General features: G+C 40.9%; 1 protein-coding gene across 12 annotated transcripts in view; it reads right to left on the reverse strand.

Moving 5' to 3' along the window:
- Positions 1-16,870, reverse strand: part of DMXL2 (Dmx like 2) — a 149,764-nt gene that overhangs the window by 92,946 nt on the left and 39,948 nt on the right. For 11 of the 12 annotated variants that reach the window (XR_005882572.1, XM_040968708.1, XM_040968717.1 and 8 more), the window contains exons 4-6: positions 16,164-16,242; positions 15,000-15,135; positions 14,315-14,381 (exon numbers count right to left, since the gene is read on the reverse strand). Coding sequence is in view for 11 of the 12 variants with exons in the window: in XM_040968708.1 (XP_040824642.1) it covers positions 14,315-14,381; positions 15,000-15,135; positions 16,164-16,242 (282 nt within the window). In the remaining variant the exon portion in view is untranslated. The remainder of the gene's footprint in view (positions 1-14,314; positions 14,382-14,999; positions 15,136-16,163; positions 16,243-16,870) is intronic. The other variant, XM_040968711.1, reaches the window with a different exon arrangement.

Genomic DNA, 16,870 nt, shown 5'->3' on the forward strand with positions numbered 1-16,870 from the left:
GAGAAAAGCAGTCAATAGCTGGTATAGCTAATGCCAAATATGCATTAACTATACCAGTGTGCCAACATAGTTGCCTATTTTTTTTAAGAGGGGGCCAGCAGGCCCTGCCCAAAGATGACCCTGGGACCTGTGACAGTAGAGCTGTAGATTGGCCATGGAAGGGGGTTTGAAGGTGTGTGGGAGTGGGGGCCACCAAAGGAGTACTTTACATGTGTGGAATGACATCTGGGGTCTCCCACTACGGATAGGAACACTCACAAATAAACAAGGGAGTCAAGACTGGGAAACTGGAGGGCACATCTGGATCAGATCAATGCAGCAACCTACCTGGGAGACCCAGGCTGGAATAGGTGGCATTGCCTGCCTCCCACCGACACACACAAAAGCTATGGCTGGAGGGCCTGCCTGGCAGAACTAGGCCACAGTATCTGCCAGGTAAGTGTCAGGACAGGGTATGGGTGACACAAGACTGGGCCATGACACCAATCAGCACAAAAGATAATCACATATCACAACTGAGGGCAGATTCTATAGGGGATATCTGGGCTTACCCCTGTGGGTCTGCAGTACCCACTGATTTGCACAAGAGATAGGAGTAGTGACAGGCCACGATAAGCATAACTACAGAGCTCACTGACAACAGAACTGGGGCTGGGAGCATGTTGGGCTAGCCTAAGCTGCAGCACTGTGAGCATACCCAAGAAAAGAGTCTGGCAACAGGCCAGACTGTAGTACATGCCAGCACATGCAAAGGCCAGGACTGGTGGACAGACTATGCCAGGCAAGGGCTTAGCACCCACTGGCATGTGTGAGATCTGGGTCTGGAAGTGAGCCTGCTGGAAGAACTTGAGGAACTCACCCTAGCAGGTCTCAACTCTAGCTGGTAAACAAGAGAGCCAGGTTTGTGGGTGGAAAAGGCCAGGCAGGGATATACCACTCATCAGTATGTTTGTGAGCTGCTTTGAGGGTCGGGTAGGGCTGGGCCAGGCCAAGCTTAGCATCCACTGGCATGCACAAGAGACGGGACCAGTGTGGGCCACACTACATTAGGCTATTTCACCAACTGGATCAGTCAAGGACACGAGCAGGCTGGGCAGGGTTAGGCCACAGCAGCCACTAGTTAGAGTTGGTACTGGTGGCCGGAAGGGCCAGGCCAGGCTGCAGCATTTGCTGCCAAGTATGGAGACTGGGAGCACACTATGCCAAACTGGATTGGAGTATCATTAACACACAGGCTAGGGGCAGGATTGGCAGGGGAACTAAGGGGACTCCCCCTGCTGGCTGCAGTTCCCGCTGGTGAGCACATGCACCAGTGCTGGGGGTTGGGGGTGGGGGGGGGGAAATGGACCAAATTCAACATCATTGCAGCATCCCTCGGCATGCATGTGGGCTGGCTCCTGGACCAGGCCAAACTAGGTTAAGCCCCAACATCCAGAGCCAGAGTGGGCCTGGGACAGGCTGGGCTAGGTTGTGGCACCTGCTAGTCCACATGAAAGTTGGGTCTACGGGTGGGCCAAGTGCATCTGGGCTGTAACACCACCAGTGAGAGCTGGAATTGGTACAGGCTGGTCAGGCAAGGCCACAATACCCACTGGTGAATGCTGGGACTGGAGGGAGGCTATATAAGGCTGAGCTGAACAGCTATCAGCACACTTGAATCTGTGGCCGGGAGTTGTTCTGAAAGGGGAACTTGGGGAATTCCCCTGTGCTGGTGAATGTAAGAACCAAGGCTAAGGGCCTGACACCACTTGGTGGGGTTGGGGAGTGAGCCAGAGGATAGAAGATCTTTCTCTCTGTATCCCCTCTCTGTGGGTCTAACTTTCCAATTAAAAAAAAAAAAAAAGCCAAGGCTGAAAGCAGCCCAGGTCAGTCCAGCCTACAGTACCCATCAGCATACATGGGGCCAGGTCTGGGGATCAGACAGACTGTACCAGTCCACAGTACCTGCTGGCAGGTTCAGGACCCAGGACAGGTCTCAACGCCTGCCAGTTCACATGAGGGCCAGAACTGAGGCTGACTAGGCTAGGCTATGCTGCAGCATTGGCTGGCAGATACCAAAGTGAGGCAGGCCATCTGTTGAAAAGTGCCAGGACTGGGTGCAAGCATGTTAGGCTGAACCACAGTACCACCAGCAGGTGCAAGATCCAGGGGTTGGGAGTGAGCCTAGCAGGGGAACTATAGGCAATCCTCTGCTGCAGCTCCCACTGGTAAACTTGAGAGGCCAGGGCTAGGGACATGCCGGGCTGGATAAGGCAATACCACCTGCCAGCATACATGTGTGCTCACTCTGGGATGGGTCAGGATGAGCTAAATCATAATATCTATGAGTACATATGAGAGCTAGATGGGATGCAGGACAAGCTGAACTAAACTGCTGCACATGCCAATCCACATGAAAACTGGAGCTGGGGACAAGCCTAGAAGGGGCTAATGGGGGTTGCTCCAATGAGGCTGCAGTCCCCATTGCTGTGTATGAAGATGAGGCCTGTGGTAATCTGGCTGCACTGAGCTGCAGCATCCATAAGTTCACATGAAATATACGGTTGGGGCAAAGCTGACTAAGCAGCTACATCCACCAGTATGTGCATTGGCTAGTGCAGGTTACAGACCAAATCAGACCCCACACTAGCTGGCACACACTAGAGTCAGGTCTGGAGTCACCCAGATGACTGGACTCATAACTCCAGCTACAGGGAAAATCACAAGATCTGTGGTCTGACTTTGGAGTGCATGTATCAGAACTGGGCCTCCTCAGTTGCTGATGCCTGTGCAGTGGACAGCATACTCAGATGCACACAGAGAACATGAGAGTTAGCTCACCTAGGCCAGCCAAGTACACTGAGTGCCTCATCAGAGGATGGAAAACAGAACAGGTTGGACAACTCTCCTGGCCAAGATTTGCAGCAAGTGTCTAGGTCTGTGGATGCCCTACGTTGGATTGTGTCAACCAGTAGACCTTGGAAAGATTTTTCTCAATCCTGGAGCAATGAAGGCAACAGAATGAAGTCTCAGAATCATCAAAACCACGCAATTAACATCCTAAGAACATTCTTTCCCACACTGAGGTCTCTGACATCAAATAACCATTCCTCATCCTCAGGTGCTGATATAGTTTGGTAGCAAAGAACAAACCCATCTACCCCTCAGATAAGGGAGAAAAAGAAGGAAAAGAGAATTGGAAACATTTGTTCCACTCTACTTCCTCCATGCCTCCACTCTCCCCACCCTATTCAGTGGTTCATGTGCGCATACATCCTTCTCACCTTTATGAACTTTAAAAATAAAAATTAAAAAAGAGAAATTCATGTATTGTGAAAAAATCAAATTAAAAATTAAATAAAAAATAAAAGTAAATGAGTGAACATTTGACACAATGATTAAGGGACCACTGAAAATGGCTACATACCATATTGGAATGCCTGGGAAGAAGGAAGGTGGAATGGAGGAATGGAGGGAGGGAAGGAAGGAGGATGGAATAGAGGGGAAGGATGGAGGGAAGAAATAAACTTCAACAGAGTACGCTGTGCTCTGGAAACCAAATAAAGAAATTGCTTCACAGTAGAATACACGTGGGAGACCTGGAAGAGGCTCCAGGCTCTGGACTTAAAATTGGTTCAGGTCTGGCCATTGCATTCATTTGGGGATTGAGCCAGTGGATCAAAGATCTTTCTCTGTCTCTCCTTCTCTCTGAAAAATCTGTCTTTCCAATAAAAATAAGTCTTAAAAAAGTAATTGTGTTAAATCATGCTAAGAGGTTAGGCAAGAATCAACCATGGGACTCAGTAACAGGAAGTCAATGACTACAGTTTCAAAAGCATGGTGATGAGTGGGCTCAACTAAAAATGAAGAGAAAATGTAGAGACAAAAACTCTAAGCAACCCTTTCAAGGTGCTATAAGCAGTGCTGTGAAATGCGGCAGAAACTGAGAGGAAAGGTGGAGAGGCTTTGGTTGCTGGTGGTTTTACAGTCGTTGAGGCTAGAATCTACTTGGTATGCTATCCTGCATAAGCCTTATTGGGCTGCCATAACAACCTACCATGGACCGAGTGGCTTAAACAAGAATGCATTCTCTTGTGGTGATAGAGGCTGGAAACCCAAGATGAGAGTACTGGCACTATAGGACTCTACTGGAAGCTTTCAGATTCGCTACTGACCTTGCTGTGTGCTCACATGATAGAGAACAAGCAAGCCCTCTGGAGTCTGTTCTTCCAAGAGTACTAACCCCATCATGAGGGCTCCAATCTCATGATCATATTTAACCCTAACTCTCCCAGAGGTCCCATCTCCAAACACTATCATGTTAGGGTTAGGATTTCAACACATGAAATTTAGAGGGACACAACGTCCATTCTACAATCCAAGCCAATTTGATGATCTGGAAGAGAAGAGAGAAGAGGTAACTATAATAGTGATGTCCCTTAATGACAAAGAACAAAAGGACTCTGGTACATCAGTGAATGAATTGGCCATTTATAAAACAAAGCTAACTGTTCATCCATAACACAAGGAAAGGCAGAATATACAGGGACAGATGGTGGGAGGAAAACAGACACAGGAAGGTGTGGGTGTTAACCACAGTTCTAACAGCACATTTTTTTAGGACAGAATCCACAGCAAACAGATGCTGAAGTCAGTGACCAGACTGGCCTGAGGGAAACTACCAATGCCCAGTCACATTGAGCTTCTGCCCTAACACCACCAGGACAGAAAGCACAGGCTCAGGTAAGCCAAGAAAACCCCTCAGAATTACTTACCCCTCACAGCCAGTAAACTCACTCAGAAAAGGGACATGTTAAGGAAAACTGTCAGTGTGGTTCCTCAGAACAAGAGGCAGTCTCTCCTGGAAATTTATATGCGTAAAATTGGTCTCATGAGAACCACATTCATGCTGTACACTTGACACAACTTTCAAGCTGGAACTCCATGCCAAGCAGAGAGTACCCCTGGTGCCTGGGATAAGCTATCCAAATTGTTTCTGGAAGAAGGCCCTTCCAACCTAGCCCCAAAGAGCCCCCACTAATACACCTCAGAAACTGTATCCTTGGTGTTACAAAGCTTGCTGAAGCTGTGCTTTCACACCCAACACATGGGTTAAAATCTCAGCTCTACCATTTGGCTCATTTTGTGCTACTGGGGAAGGAGAAGTCCTGGAGCTTGAATTTCCTCTTCTGTGCAACAGGAAGAGCACCGTCTATCCCACAAAGCTTCGTGGTTACCTAGTAATCACGACATAACACAACTCTCAGTAACTGGCAGCTATGGTTATAGCAGAACTGGTAGTTAATAAACATCTTCAGTTTTACTTAATAATTAAAAATACAAGCTGTCACCACCAATAAACATATCCTGCAACACCACCTCCCTCCCCACAGTAATTGAACTGCACTCTAATCCAATCTCTGGAAAGCCCAGGGATCACATGGTGACCACAACACAGATTATAAAAATTCATGTTGAGGGCCTGGCGCGATAGTGTAGCGGTAAAAGTCCTTGCCTTGCATGCACTGGAATCCCATATGGTTCTAATCCCAGCAGCTCCACTTCCCATCCAGCTCCCTGCCTGTGGCCTGGGAAAGCAGTCAAGGACGACCCAAAGCCTTGGGACCCTACATCCATGTAGGAGACCTGGAAGAGCTCCTGGATCCTGGCTTCGGATTGGCTCAGCTCCAGCCGTTGTGGTTGCTTGGGGAGTGAACCATCACATGGAAGATCTTCCTCTCTGTCTCTCCTCCTGTCTGTATATCTGACTTTCCAATAAAAATAAATAAATCTTTTTTTTAAAGTTCATGTTTAGAGTGATATTGAAAATAACACACATCAAAACTTGTGAAACACTAGTATCACTAATGTCAGAGGGGAATCTATAAGTTATATGTATGTAATAAAAACAAAATGCTGAACACTTAACCCAAAAGTATGGGGGTGAAGATAAAGAATAACCAAGCATTAATGAAACAGAAAACAAACACAATACAAAATTTCTGCAAAACCAAGTTAATTCTATGCAAACATAAAACTGCTAAAGATTTAGTGAGATATAACAAGAAAAAAAGAGGGAAGGTACAAATAACCAATAAAAAAAAACTGAGCAAGAAAATCATCAAACTTTAAAGACAGATTTTAAAATAGTGTTTGGCATAATTTGATACCAATAAATTTGAAAATTGAGATAAAACTGACACATAAACTGATAAACGCAATCTTCCAAAACTGACATAAAAATGAACAGGAAAATCTGAATAGTCTTACAGCCACTTGAAAAGTTAAATCCCACAGTGAAAGCTCTTGGTCCAGATGGCTTCACCAGAAAACAAGAGTAAAATAGCAACCTCACAGAAACTCTTTCACAGATAAATAAAAGAAAACTTTCCAACTCAATTCTCACGGTCAAATGAACATCAACAATCAGAACCTGTCAAAGACATGAAAAATGACTGACCAGATCTCATTCTAATACACAGATCTCATAAATCTTAAAGGATTAGCAAACCAAATCTGGGAGGGATAGTGCATTATAATCAATTTGGGATTATTTCAGGATTGCAAGGTTGATTTAACACAAAATCAGGCTCTGTAATTAATCTTATTAAAAGAGTTAAAACAAAAAAGTGATCTCATTAGTTGCAAAAAATTTCATCAAATTCAACATCATTTATAATGCTCAAAAAAAATTCTAACAATGTAGTTATCCCTTATCTGAAAACCAGTAACTACAATAAGCATCCTACTTGATGGTAACACAGCGAAAGGGATCCTCTGAACCTCCAAACAAGAAAATGGTATCTAAATTTTGCCACTTTTATTGAACACTGTAGTAGAAGTTCTGGATACTACTCTAAAACAAAATTATACTAAGCCCACAAGAACTAGAAAAGCAAAACCTGAGTCTCATTATTCACAGCCAACATAACTATGCAGGGAAAATCTGAAAGGATCTACAGAGGAAAATTGCAGGATATAAAGTAATACACAAAAATTAATTCTGGGGCTAGTGTTGTGATGTACCCAGGTAAAGCTGCCACCTGTGGTGCTGGCATTTTCTATGGGCAGTGGTTCGAGTCCTGGCTGCTCCACTTTGGATCCAGCTCGTTGCTAATGCACCTGGAAAGCCCAAGTGTTTGTGCCCATGTGGGAGAGACAGAACAATCTCCTAGCATTGGACCAGCCTAGCTCCAGCTATTACAGCCATTTGGACAGTAATCCAACATATGGGAGATAGATTCATTCATTCATTCATTCTCTTTCTCCCTCCCTCCCTCCCTCCCTCGCTATGCCTTTCAAGAAAATAAAAGTAAGCTTTTAAAGAAAAATTAACTCAAGGCCACTATTGTAGCATAGGAAGTTAAGCATCTGCCTGCAGTATCCACATCCCATATGGGTGCCAGTTCCCATTCCAGCTGCTCCACTTCCGATCCAGCCTCCTGCTTGTGGCCGGGGAGGGCAGCAGAGGATGGCTCAAGTGCTTGGGCCCTGCACAGATGTGGGAAACCCAAAGGGATAACCCGGATCCCATCTTTGGACCAGCCCAGCTCCAGGACCATTGTGACCATTTGGGGAGTAAGACAGTGGATGAAATATCTCTGTCTCTGCTTCTCTCTCTGTAACCATTTATATATACTAGTAATAATTACAAAATTCACATAATGATAATTTTAGCAGCATCCAAAATATCAAATACCTATAAATGACTCCAACAAGATAAGATTTCTATAAAGAAAATTATAAAATATTACTAAAAACAACAGTGTACAATAAATGAATGGGGTATGCTTTCTCATTATCACAGATTAAATATTACGTTAATCCTCCCCAAACTGACGTAAGAGTCAACACAATATCAATCAAAATCATAAGACATCTTTTGCTTGTTTATCAATCCTGTTCTAAAACTTACATGGAAAAGGGTCAAGAACAGATCAAGTTAAAGAAGAAAAATCAGATGGGAACCCTTGCTATATTGCACATCAACACTTGATTGAGAATTAGAATAATTAAGACAGGTAGCAGCAGGGGCCAGCTTTATGGTATAGCAGCTGAAACTGCCATCTGTAATGCTGGTATCCCACATGCACTGGTTCATATCCTGCCTGCTCCACCTGCAATCCAAACCCCTGACAACGGCCCAGGAAAGGCAGATTTCTCAGGTGGCTGGTCCCTGCCGCCGAGCCACAGACCCCAATCAATCTCCTGGCTTTGGCCTGCTTCTGCCCTAACCATTATGGCCAGGTAGGCAGTGAACCAGCAAGGTCTTCTTTCTTTCTTTTCTTTTCTTTCTTTTCTTCCTCCTTTCTTTTCTTTCTTTTCTTCTTTCTTCTCTTTCTTTCTCTTTCCTTTCTTTTCTTTTTTTTCTTTCCTTTCTCTCTTCCCTTTCTTTCTTTCTCTATTCCTTCCTTTCTTCCTTTCTTTTTCTTTCTTTTTAAAACGATTTCCTTATTTTATTGAAAAGGCAAATATACAGAGTTGGAGAAAGATGGAAACTTCTGTCCACTGGTTCCTTTCCAAGCGGCCACAACAGCCAGAACTGAGCTGATCTAAAGTCAGTAGCCAGAGGCCTCTCCGAGGTCTCCTATGTGGGTGCAGAGTCCCAAGACTTTGGACCATCCTCCACTGCTTTCCCAGGCCACGAGCAGGGAGCTGGATGGGAAGTGGAGCAGCCAGGACTTAAACTGGTGCACATCTCACTCTCTTGACTCAAGCAAGGCAAGGACTTTAGCCAGTAGGCTATTGTGCTGGGCCCTGTAATTGAGTCTCAAACAAACTATGTTTGAAAAATAAATTGGTGGCATTAGTGTGAAAAAACAGCAATGAAATAAACTAAAGAAATACAATCACATGGATGTTTGGTTTCATTACAAAAGTGGGAAGACACAGTACTAGATAAAGGCAAGGTTTTTCAACAAATCATTAAGGATCACTGGATCACCATTTAGGAAAAAAAAAAACTCAGCCTCTTCATAAAACATTATTTAAAAATTACTTCATATAGATTTTAGAGCTAACTGTAATTTTAGACTACAAGTTCTTAAGCTGAGCTCCTCTGACCCAAAGGTCTGTGGACAGAATTCATAATATAAAACATATTTTGAGTCCTGGCGCAGTAGCCTAGCAGCTGAAATTCTCGCCCTGTATGCCCCAGGGTCCCATATGGATGCTGGTCCTAATCCTGGCAGCCCTGCTTCCCATCCAGCTCCCTGCTTGTGGCCTGGGAAAGCAGTCGAGGATGCCCCAAAGCCTTGGGATCCTGCACCCACGTGGGAGACCTGAAAGAAGCTCCTGGCTCCTGACTTGAGATTGGTGCAGCTCTGACCATTGCAGTCACTTGGGGAGTGAATCATCACATGGAAGATCTTCCTTTCTGTCTCTCCTCCTTTCTGTATATCTGACTTTCCAATAAAGATAAACAAATCTTAAAAAAATTTTGATCCATCATCTGTATTTCACCACTGCTTAGCATTCTGGGGTCAGTCTCTACTGAGAGCATCTCATCTGACTTTCCAGGAGTTGATAAAAAACGCTGAGAACTGATGACCTTCCCTCACCAGTTCCCAACCCATGACTCAGTATGAGCAGAACATGTGTGACACACACTGGATCCCAGGCTCTCCTGCGAGTTAAGCCTACTGAAGCACTTGCTAAAAGGGATGCTGCATGATATCTCATCACAAGATAATGCACCCTTCGTTACGTGCTTTTACTATCAGGCCTCAAATTCGGTATATTTCTTGTGTCCATTTTACATGTTAATTGTATCTGAAACCTTGTTTAAAGGTCTGCATCTGAAGAAAACAAGAAAACCCAGATGCCAAGGTATCATCAAGTTGAACAGAGAAAAACATTTCACTATTTTTTTTTTACTGCTAATTGAAAAAGATGTTTCAACAAACAAATGCAGCATTTGCAGTACATGTGACTTTATCTTAGAAACCACAAATGCTTTCATATCACATATGACAGTTGCTGCATGTCTCAAAATATTTTTACACCCATCTTTACTTTGTAATAATTATAGGAACCATTACTAAACTGCACAGGAGTGCAATCATCTTCATACTATGTTGCACGATGTGTAGCTAAGCAACTACAAAACAGTACAGCAGAATGTTCTTACAACTAGGGATTCATCCAGAAAACTCTGGATGGATTCTGGTGTTCCTAGAAAGCCTAGCTTTGCCATTCAAAGTGAAACATGGAATTCCATACACAATTTAGTAAAATTAAACTTTAACATGTATCTCTTTTAAATATACTTTCACATACTTTAATACATTAATTAAAATGAATATACTACCCACAAAATTATGTCTCATAGCTTGAAGCAGTATTTTAATCATTTATTTCCTTTGTAGTACTATTTTAAATCATACTGTGATGTTTCCCTTGGTTTCTACAGGGATTCACAGCACACAAAATAAATAGTTTTAAGAAACTCATGTCTATCAGATTATATAATATAGGAAAGCCTTCAGAGTCTCAAAGCAGCAAACACTTATGTCTCAGAAAGAACACCCCCCCCAAAAAAAACTAATGAATTGTGAGCATTAAATATCACAAATAAATATTTATTAAAACATGCAATAGAATAATAAGATACTATTAAGAAAGTGAATAAGGAAATAATAGACTGAAAGTAGATCTTTACAAAACATACAACTGACAAACAGCTCATACATAGAATAAAAAATTCCAGGCCCAGCATGTTGGCTCAGTGACTAAATTCTCGCCTTGCATGTGATCCCATGTAGGTGCTGGTTCATGTCCCAAATGGTCCATTTCCCTTTTCTAGTTCCCTGCTTGTGGTCTGGGAAAGCAGAGAGGGATGGCTCAAAGCCTTGGAATGCTGCACCCACAGGAGACACCTAGAAGCTCCTGGCTTCAGCTCTGCTCAGCTCTAGCTATTATAGCCAGTTGGTGACAGAACCAGCAGAAGACCTTTTTCTCTATTTCTCCTTTAAGTCTGCCTTTCCAATAAAAAATAAAATTAAAAATAAAGAATTTCTACAATTTCGCAATAAAAAAAAATCATGGCAATGTGGAATAGCAGGTTAAGCCACCAACCGGGAGACCAACATTCCATATCAGAGAGCCTGTTCAGGTCTCAATTGCTCTGCTTCTATCCAGTCTCTGCTAATATGCCTAAGGGCAGCAGCGATGGTTCAACTCTTAAACTCCTGTCGTCCATGAGCGATACTAAAATACAGTTTGTAGTTCCCAACTATTGTGGTCACTTGGAGAATGGACCAGTGCATAGAAGTGCTCTTTCTCTCTGATCCTCTGCCTTTCAAAAAGTACATAATAAATCTAAAATTTTTTTAAAAATTTAAATATTTACAGATGAATAATATTAGAGCTATGAGCCAAAATAACTCAACTCAAGAAGGAATGATTTAGATGAAAAAAGTTGGCCAGATAACATCTGTTGCAGCATGATAGATACACCCAAGTTCAGTATGTTTCCTTCTACTTCTGTTCATGTTTTGAAAAAATATTAACTTAAAGCATCATAAAAAGAAAAAATAAGCTACAACTAAGAAAAGACATTTGCATTACATTTAATGGACAAGGGATTCCTCATCAGAACATTTTAAGAACCACCCCCACCACCAAAAAAAAAGAAATAGTAAGAGTTCATAAGCAAAAGAAAACACTTATTCAAGAGTAACTTGGAAAACATAAATTAAAAACCATTATTATGGCATATTTGAGCAAGCACGTGGCATGACAAAGTGCTCCACCATCCCATATGGACAGTGGTTCATGTTCTGGCTGTTCCACTTTCCATCCAGCTCCCTCTTATGGCCTAGGAAAGCAGTAGAGAATGGCTCAAGTTTAGGCCTCTGCACCCATGTGGGACACTTAGAAGAACCTCCTGGCTCCTGGTTTCAGATCAACTAGTTCTAGCTGTTGAGTGAACCAGCAGATGTGAACCAGCAGATGAAGATCAATTGATCTCTCTCTCCTTCCCACCTTCCCTTCCTACTGGTCCCCATCTCTGCAAATCTGCCATATCAATCAAAATAAAATTTTTTAAAGCAGCTATTCTGAGAATACTATTTTGAGAATATATGCAACCATAACATTCCTATACAACTGGTGAAAGAACTGAGACAAACACTTTGGAAACCAGAATATTTTAGTGAAGTTGGAAATGCATGTTCGCTTTTATTCAAGCCCAAATATACCAAGAGAAATAAGAATGTTCATTGTGGCATGCTGTAACAGTAAAGACTGTCAAAAAATCTGTGTTCATAATTAAAGAGAATGGATAAGACATATATACCAATAAACAGATACCAAGCTGAACACAAAGTCATACAAAAATGCAACTCTGATATAAGTTCAAAACTGAGCATTACATTACCTTGCAAATTTATACATATGAATCTTAACAAAACAAGCAACAAACTAACAAGTATAAACTTCAGGATTCTGGTTGTCTGTGGTAAGAGAAAGGTGACAAAAAAAGAGAAAGATGAAAAACCTAACACTTCATCTGAATTGAGTAATGATACATGTATATTTGCTTATTTCTTCCACATATTAAGTTTTACATATACTTTTTACACTTACAAAACAATAAAGGGCAGCACTCATGAAATAAGGGTAAAACATCTGAAACTTAAAGATGTCACAAAAAGAAAAAAATTTCCAATTTAAAGCTGAAAAATCCCCCCGAAATTATATGCAATACAGAAGGAGCCACAAAAAAGAAAAATAAGAAACAGAAAATAATCCTCCAGGTATGAATATTCAGATTGAATAGTTCCTTAAAATAGTTCCCCCACACAAAGTCCTTATCTTTCAGAGACAAACACTAAATTATTTCTAGATGGACAATAAGAAATTTCATAGCTGTGGGGAGGAAGGGAAGTCCCTCCAAGGCCCCCCAGCTGGAGGAGGAAGCATCAGTGCAGACCTCCGGCTCTGTACTCCAACATCAACACTAGAAACTAGAGGGCAACAGAACTACAATGCAAAGAAGGATAGGAGACAACGAGTTTTCCGACTATTTTATGCCTCAGTAAATTAAGGATAAGAAAAAAAAAAAATGTTCACACATGCAAGGTCTCTCCAATTTTTTTTCCTATTTATATTTCCCCCAGAAACTTACTAGTTGCCATCTCCAAAACTAATAAAAGAAACAAGGAATTTAACAAAGGAGACAAAGTCCTAAGGTTGGTGAGATTCCTGACAGCTGTCCCAGACACCTCTACCATTTTAGCCTCAGACAGCAATTAGCCAAAATGGAGCAAAGAGAATACACTTCCAATGTGGGATTATGCTGAGAGGAGATTAAAGTCAGCCAGCCGTTCTGAAGATGAATCAGTTACATAGAGAACTAAGCAGAAGGTAAAACCAAGTAATTATTATCTCTGAAATTATTAACTATGAAGAATACTTTACACAATTATAATAAACAGTAAATATTGATATGCTCAAAAATCATAGCATACCTATTTCAGGATTAAAAAAAAAAAGATAGTAAATAGGTGAATGTGAAAAACTGAGAGTTGGGGTTGGACACCAGACTGTAATGTCTCAGCTTTCACAGCACAAAGACAGTAAAAAACTGGAAGGGAAAAAAAAAATCACAAAACAGGAACAATACAAGTTATTTAGGAACATAGAAGGAAGATCAAAATAGACAATTTGAGTTGGGTATTTAGTCTACGGCCATACCACCCTGAACGCGCCCCATCTCGTCTGAGTTGGGTATTTGATACAGTGGTTAAGACACCACCCAGGTTATATCATAATAATGGAGTTCAATTCCAGCTCTTCTCCCAATTCTAACGTTTTGCTAATGCATACCCTGGAAGATGAGGTGATGGCTCAAATACTTCTGCCCCTTCCACCTATGTGTGAGATTGGATTAAGTTCTGGGATACTAGCTTTGGCCTGGCACAATTTCCAGCTGTTGCAGGCATTTGAAGAGTGAACCACCTGCTGGTAAATCTCTTTCTGCCTCTTTCTTTCTGTCTTTGAAATAAATTTAAAATATGTATATGTATATTTAGCTTTGCAAATAGCTGATTCCAAGATACAGAAAATAAGAGTAATAAGAATGAGACAAAAACTCCTTCCTTTCACTGTGAATCTAGTAGTATTATTTTGCTTGAAAACAACTATTATTTCCCAAGTGCCCACTACCTGGGGGAACATACCAGAACTTTTGCAATCACCATGACTATTCTTCAAGCCAGCTTTGTAGAACAAGGATTATGCAGATCTTACAGGTTAAAAAACTGAACATGAAAATGAATGAGGAACGCTTTGAACTGCTTTTGAGTCTTTTGGGTTTTCTTTGGCCCTTTACCTTTCCAGCAGTCGCAAAATATTCACCATCAGGAGACCATTCCATCAAATGCACAGATACTGAGGTTCTGGAAAAACAAAGTGACACACATTTTTCAAGTGTGGTACACTGTACGCATTAATGGTCATGGCAGATTTTCAAAACAAAACAATTAAGTTTAACATCAAAGTGACACTCATCAAAATAAGGGTGTTTACAAATTAAATAAAACTAATCTAAAGTTTCTTTCAGGGAAAGCAAAGTATCAAAGGCACACATACTAGATCTACCTCTACCTAAATGTCCCACAGTACCCCACCTCGAACATTAAAAACTGAGCCCATCACCTTCCCTGGCTAACTGTTCCCCGTCACATCATCAACAAAATGTCAGCAGAACAGCCAACCTTCCCAAAGAGAAAGACTGGCAACTCACAGCACATCTCCTCCCCTTCCACAGTTCAACCACTAACGTGCAATTCCTATGTTATCTCTGCCTACTGAAGCCTTGGATGCAACTAGGAAACTATTTTTACCTATTTTAAAAATAAGCAATTAACTGTAGCAGAGACTTGTTCCAAAAAGTTTGCTTTCAAAGTTTCTAAATGCAATGCTATCATCAAAAAACAAAGACCTTTGTGAAAGGAATATCTTAGGAACCCCTTTTTTTTAAATTAACATGCATAACAATGGAGTTAGACACTAACTTGCACTGCCAGACGCACTTCCAATCATTTAAAACCGTGGGAATTTTATTATCAATTTCTTCTTCCTCTTCCAGAATATCACCTCCCGGAGGAGCCCACAACTGAATAGAGTCAGTTGCTGTCAACAATCTGTTATCTGAAAAGTCAACAAAACTCTAATGAGTAAGCAAAGATTATCTAGGGAAGGAAATGCACATTGGGCTTCTGTTTAGATCTTTTTTATTATTATTATTATGTTTTTGACAATATTTACATAGTTAATTAGGGTAAAAAGATTCAAGAGCAATAGGAAAGTGGGGAAGACTATTGTTTCCATATTGTTTCCTTAAAGGGGGGTATTAAGGGAGAAGGCCCACCCAATTTCCCACCGTCCCCAGGTCCGGGATGAAGGGTATGCTCCGAGGTTCTTGTTAGGTCTGTAAACTACTGAAATCAGGGAGACTGTCCATGAAGGACACTCGGGACATGCCTATCGGAAAGAATGCCCTAGAACATTTTGAAAAAGAAAAGATTCTTAACAAGAACAAGTGTTAGGGAAGATGAAAACAAAAAAGAAAAGCTTACTAGTGATTTATCAAGTAAGTCTTCAGAAATAAGTAAATAAATAAATATAATGGCACCAAAAATAAGTAATAGCAAAAACAGAATAGCAAACTTGAAAAAAACAGGCATATGCACGAGTGTGTATACAGAACATAAAATGATTTCAGGCTATAAGCACTGAAATCTATTTTCCACATGTACTATAAAAATATCCCACACAAGCTAAATGGAGAAAAGGATAATTGTTTTCCAAAATTAAACACAGTCATTTCCTGTAAAACAAATGATAGGCAAACAAGGTAGATTTCTTCTGATCCATGTTTTATTTACAATTTTGTTCCTTAGTTAACAGAATGAGGTATAACATGTTAACTGATGGAACAAATTATTGCTGTTCCTTGAAATAAAACATTCAAAGGCAAGGACAAAAAAAAAAAACCCACAGAATTAATAAATGAAGCCCTTATACACAATTTATACCAAAAAAGGAAAAAAATAAATTCACTCATCAAGAAACAGAAATACAGAGTATTATTTTTTCATTACAGGAAGCCATATTACATAATATTAAAATAGTTAAAGATTTAATTTTTATAATTTTAAAAAATAACTACTGAGTACCTTGAGGGTCCCATGCTAAGTTGTATGTCACAGAACTCAAAAAAAACTGCCCAGTTTTAAGCCACTGACACTTGAGTTGCTGAAACATGTGGAAAGAGAAAAAAAAGATGTTTTTAAAATAATATCCATGGACATCATTATTTTATCATTTTCTTTGGCCGAAAATCTTACGATCTGAAACATGAATACAACTATTCCACTAGTATTTTTATATACTGTTTATAATCATTTTTATTGGCTCAACTTAATATTTATTCTACCAAATTCAGTTGTTTGTCATACCCAAACAAAGCACATTCCCTCAGGCCTCTTTGCATATCCGTAAATACATTCTCACACTTAGGATATCCCTTCCGTCACTCCTCCACCTGCAAATTGCTTTGCTTCCATTCAGATCTACCTAAACCTCGCTCTTCTGTGAAGCCTTCTCTAATATCCTGGTACCTTGGGAGCCCCTTTATGTTCTGCTTTAAAACAATGACCAGACACAGCTGCTACCTGTATCTATGTCCACTCTTTTAAATTGCTACTGTTCAAGGACAGAAACTTCCTTATGTCCTAATAATCTTGCTTGTCTCAATGCTTATATAATAGCTGACAGGATATTCATTAAAACAACATAAATGCACACTGCAAAGAACTGCAAATTATCTTAACCCTTTGGATTCAAAATCCAAAAGAAAACAAGACAAACCTCCCCCAAAAGT

Source organism: Ochotona curzoniae, unplaced genomic scaffold (assembly GCF_017591425.1).
Source record: "Ochotona curzoniae isolate NIBS_2020 unplaced genomic scaffold, NIBS_Ocur_1.0 scaffold_4701, whole genome shotgun sequence".
Classification (NCBI taxonomy): Eukaryota; Metazoa; Chordata; class Mammalia; order Lagomorpha; family Ochotonidae; genus Ochotona; species Ochotona curzoniae.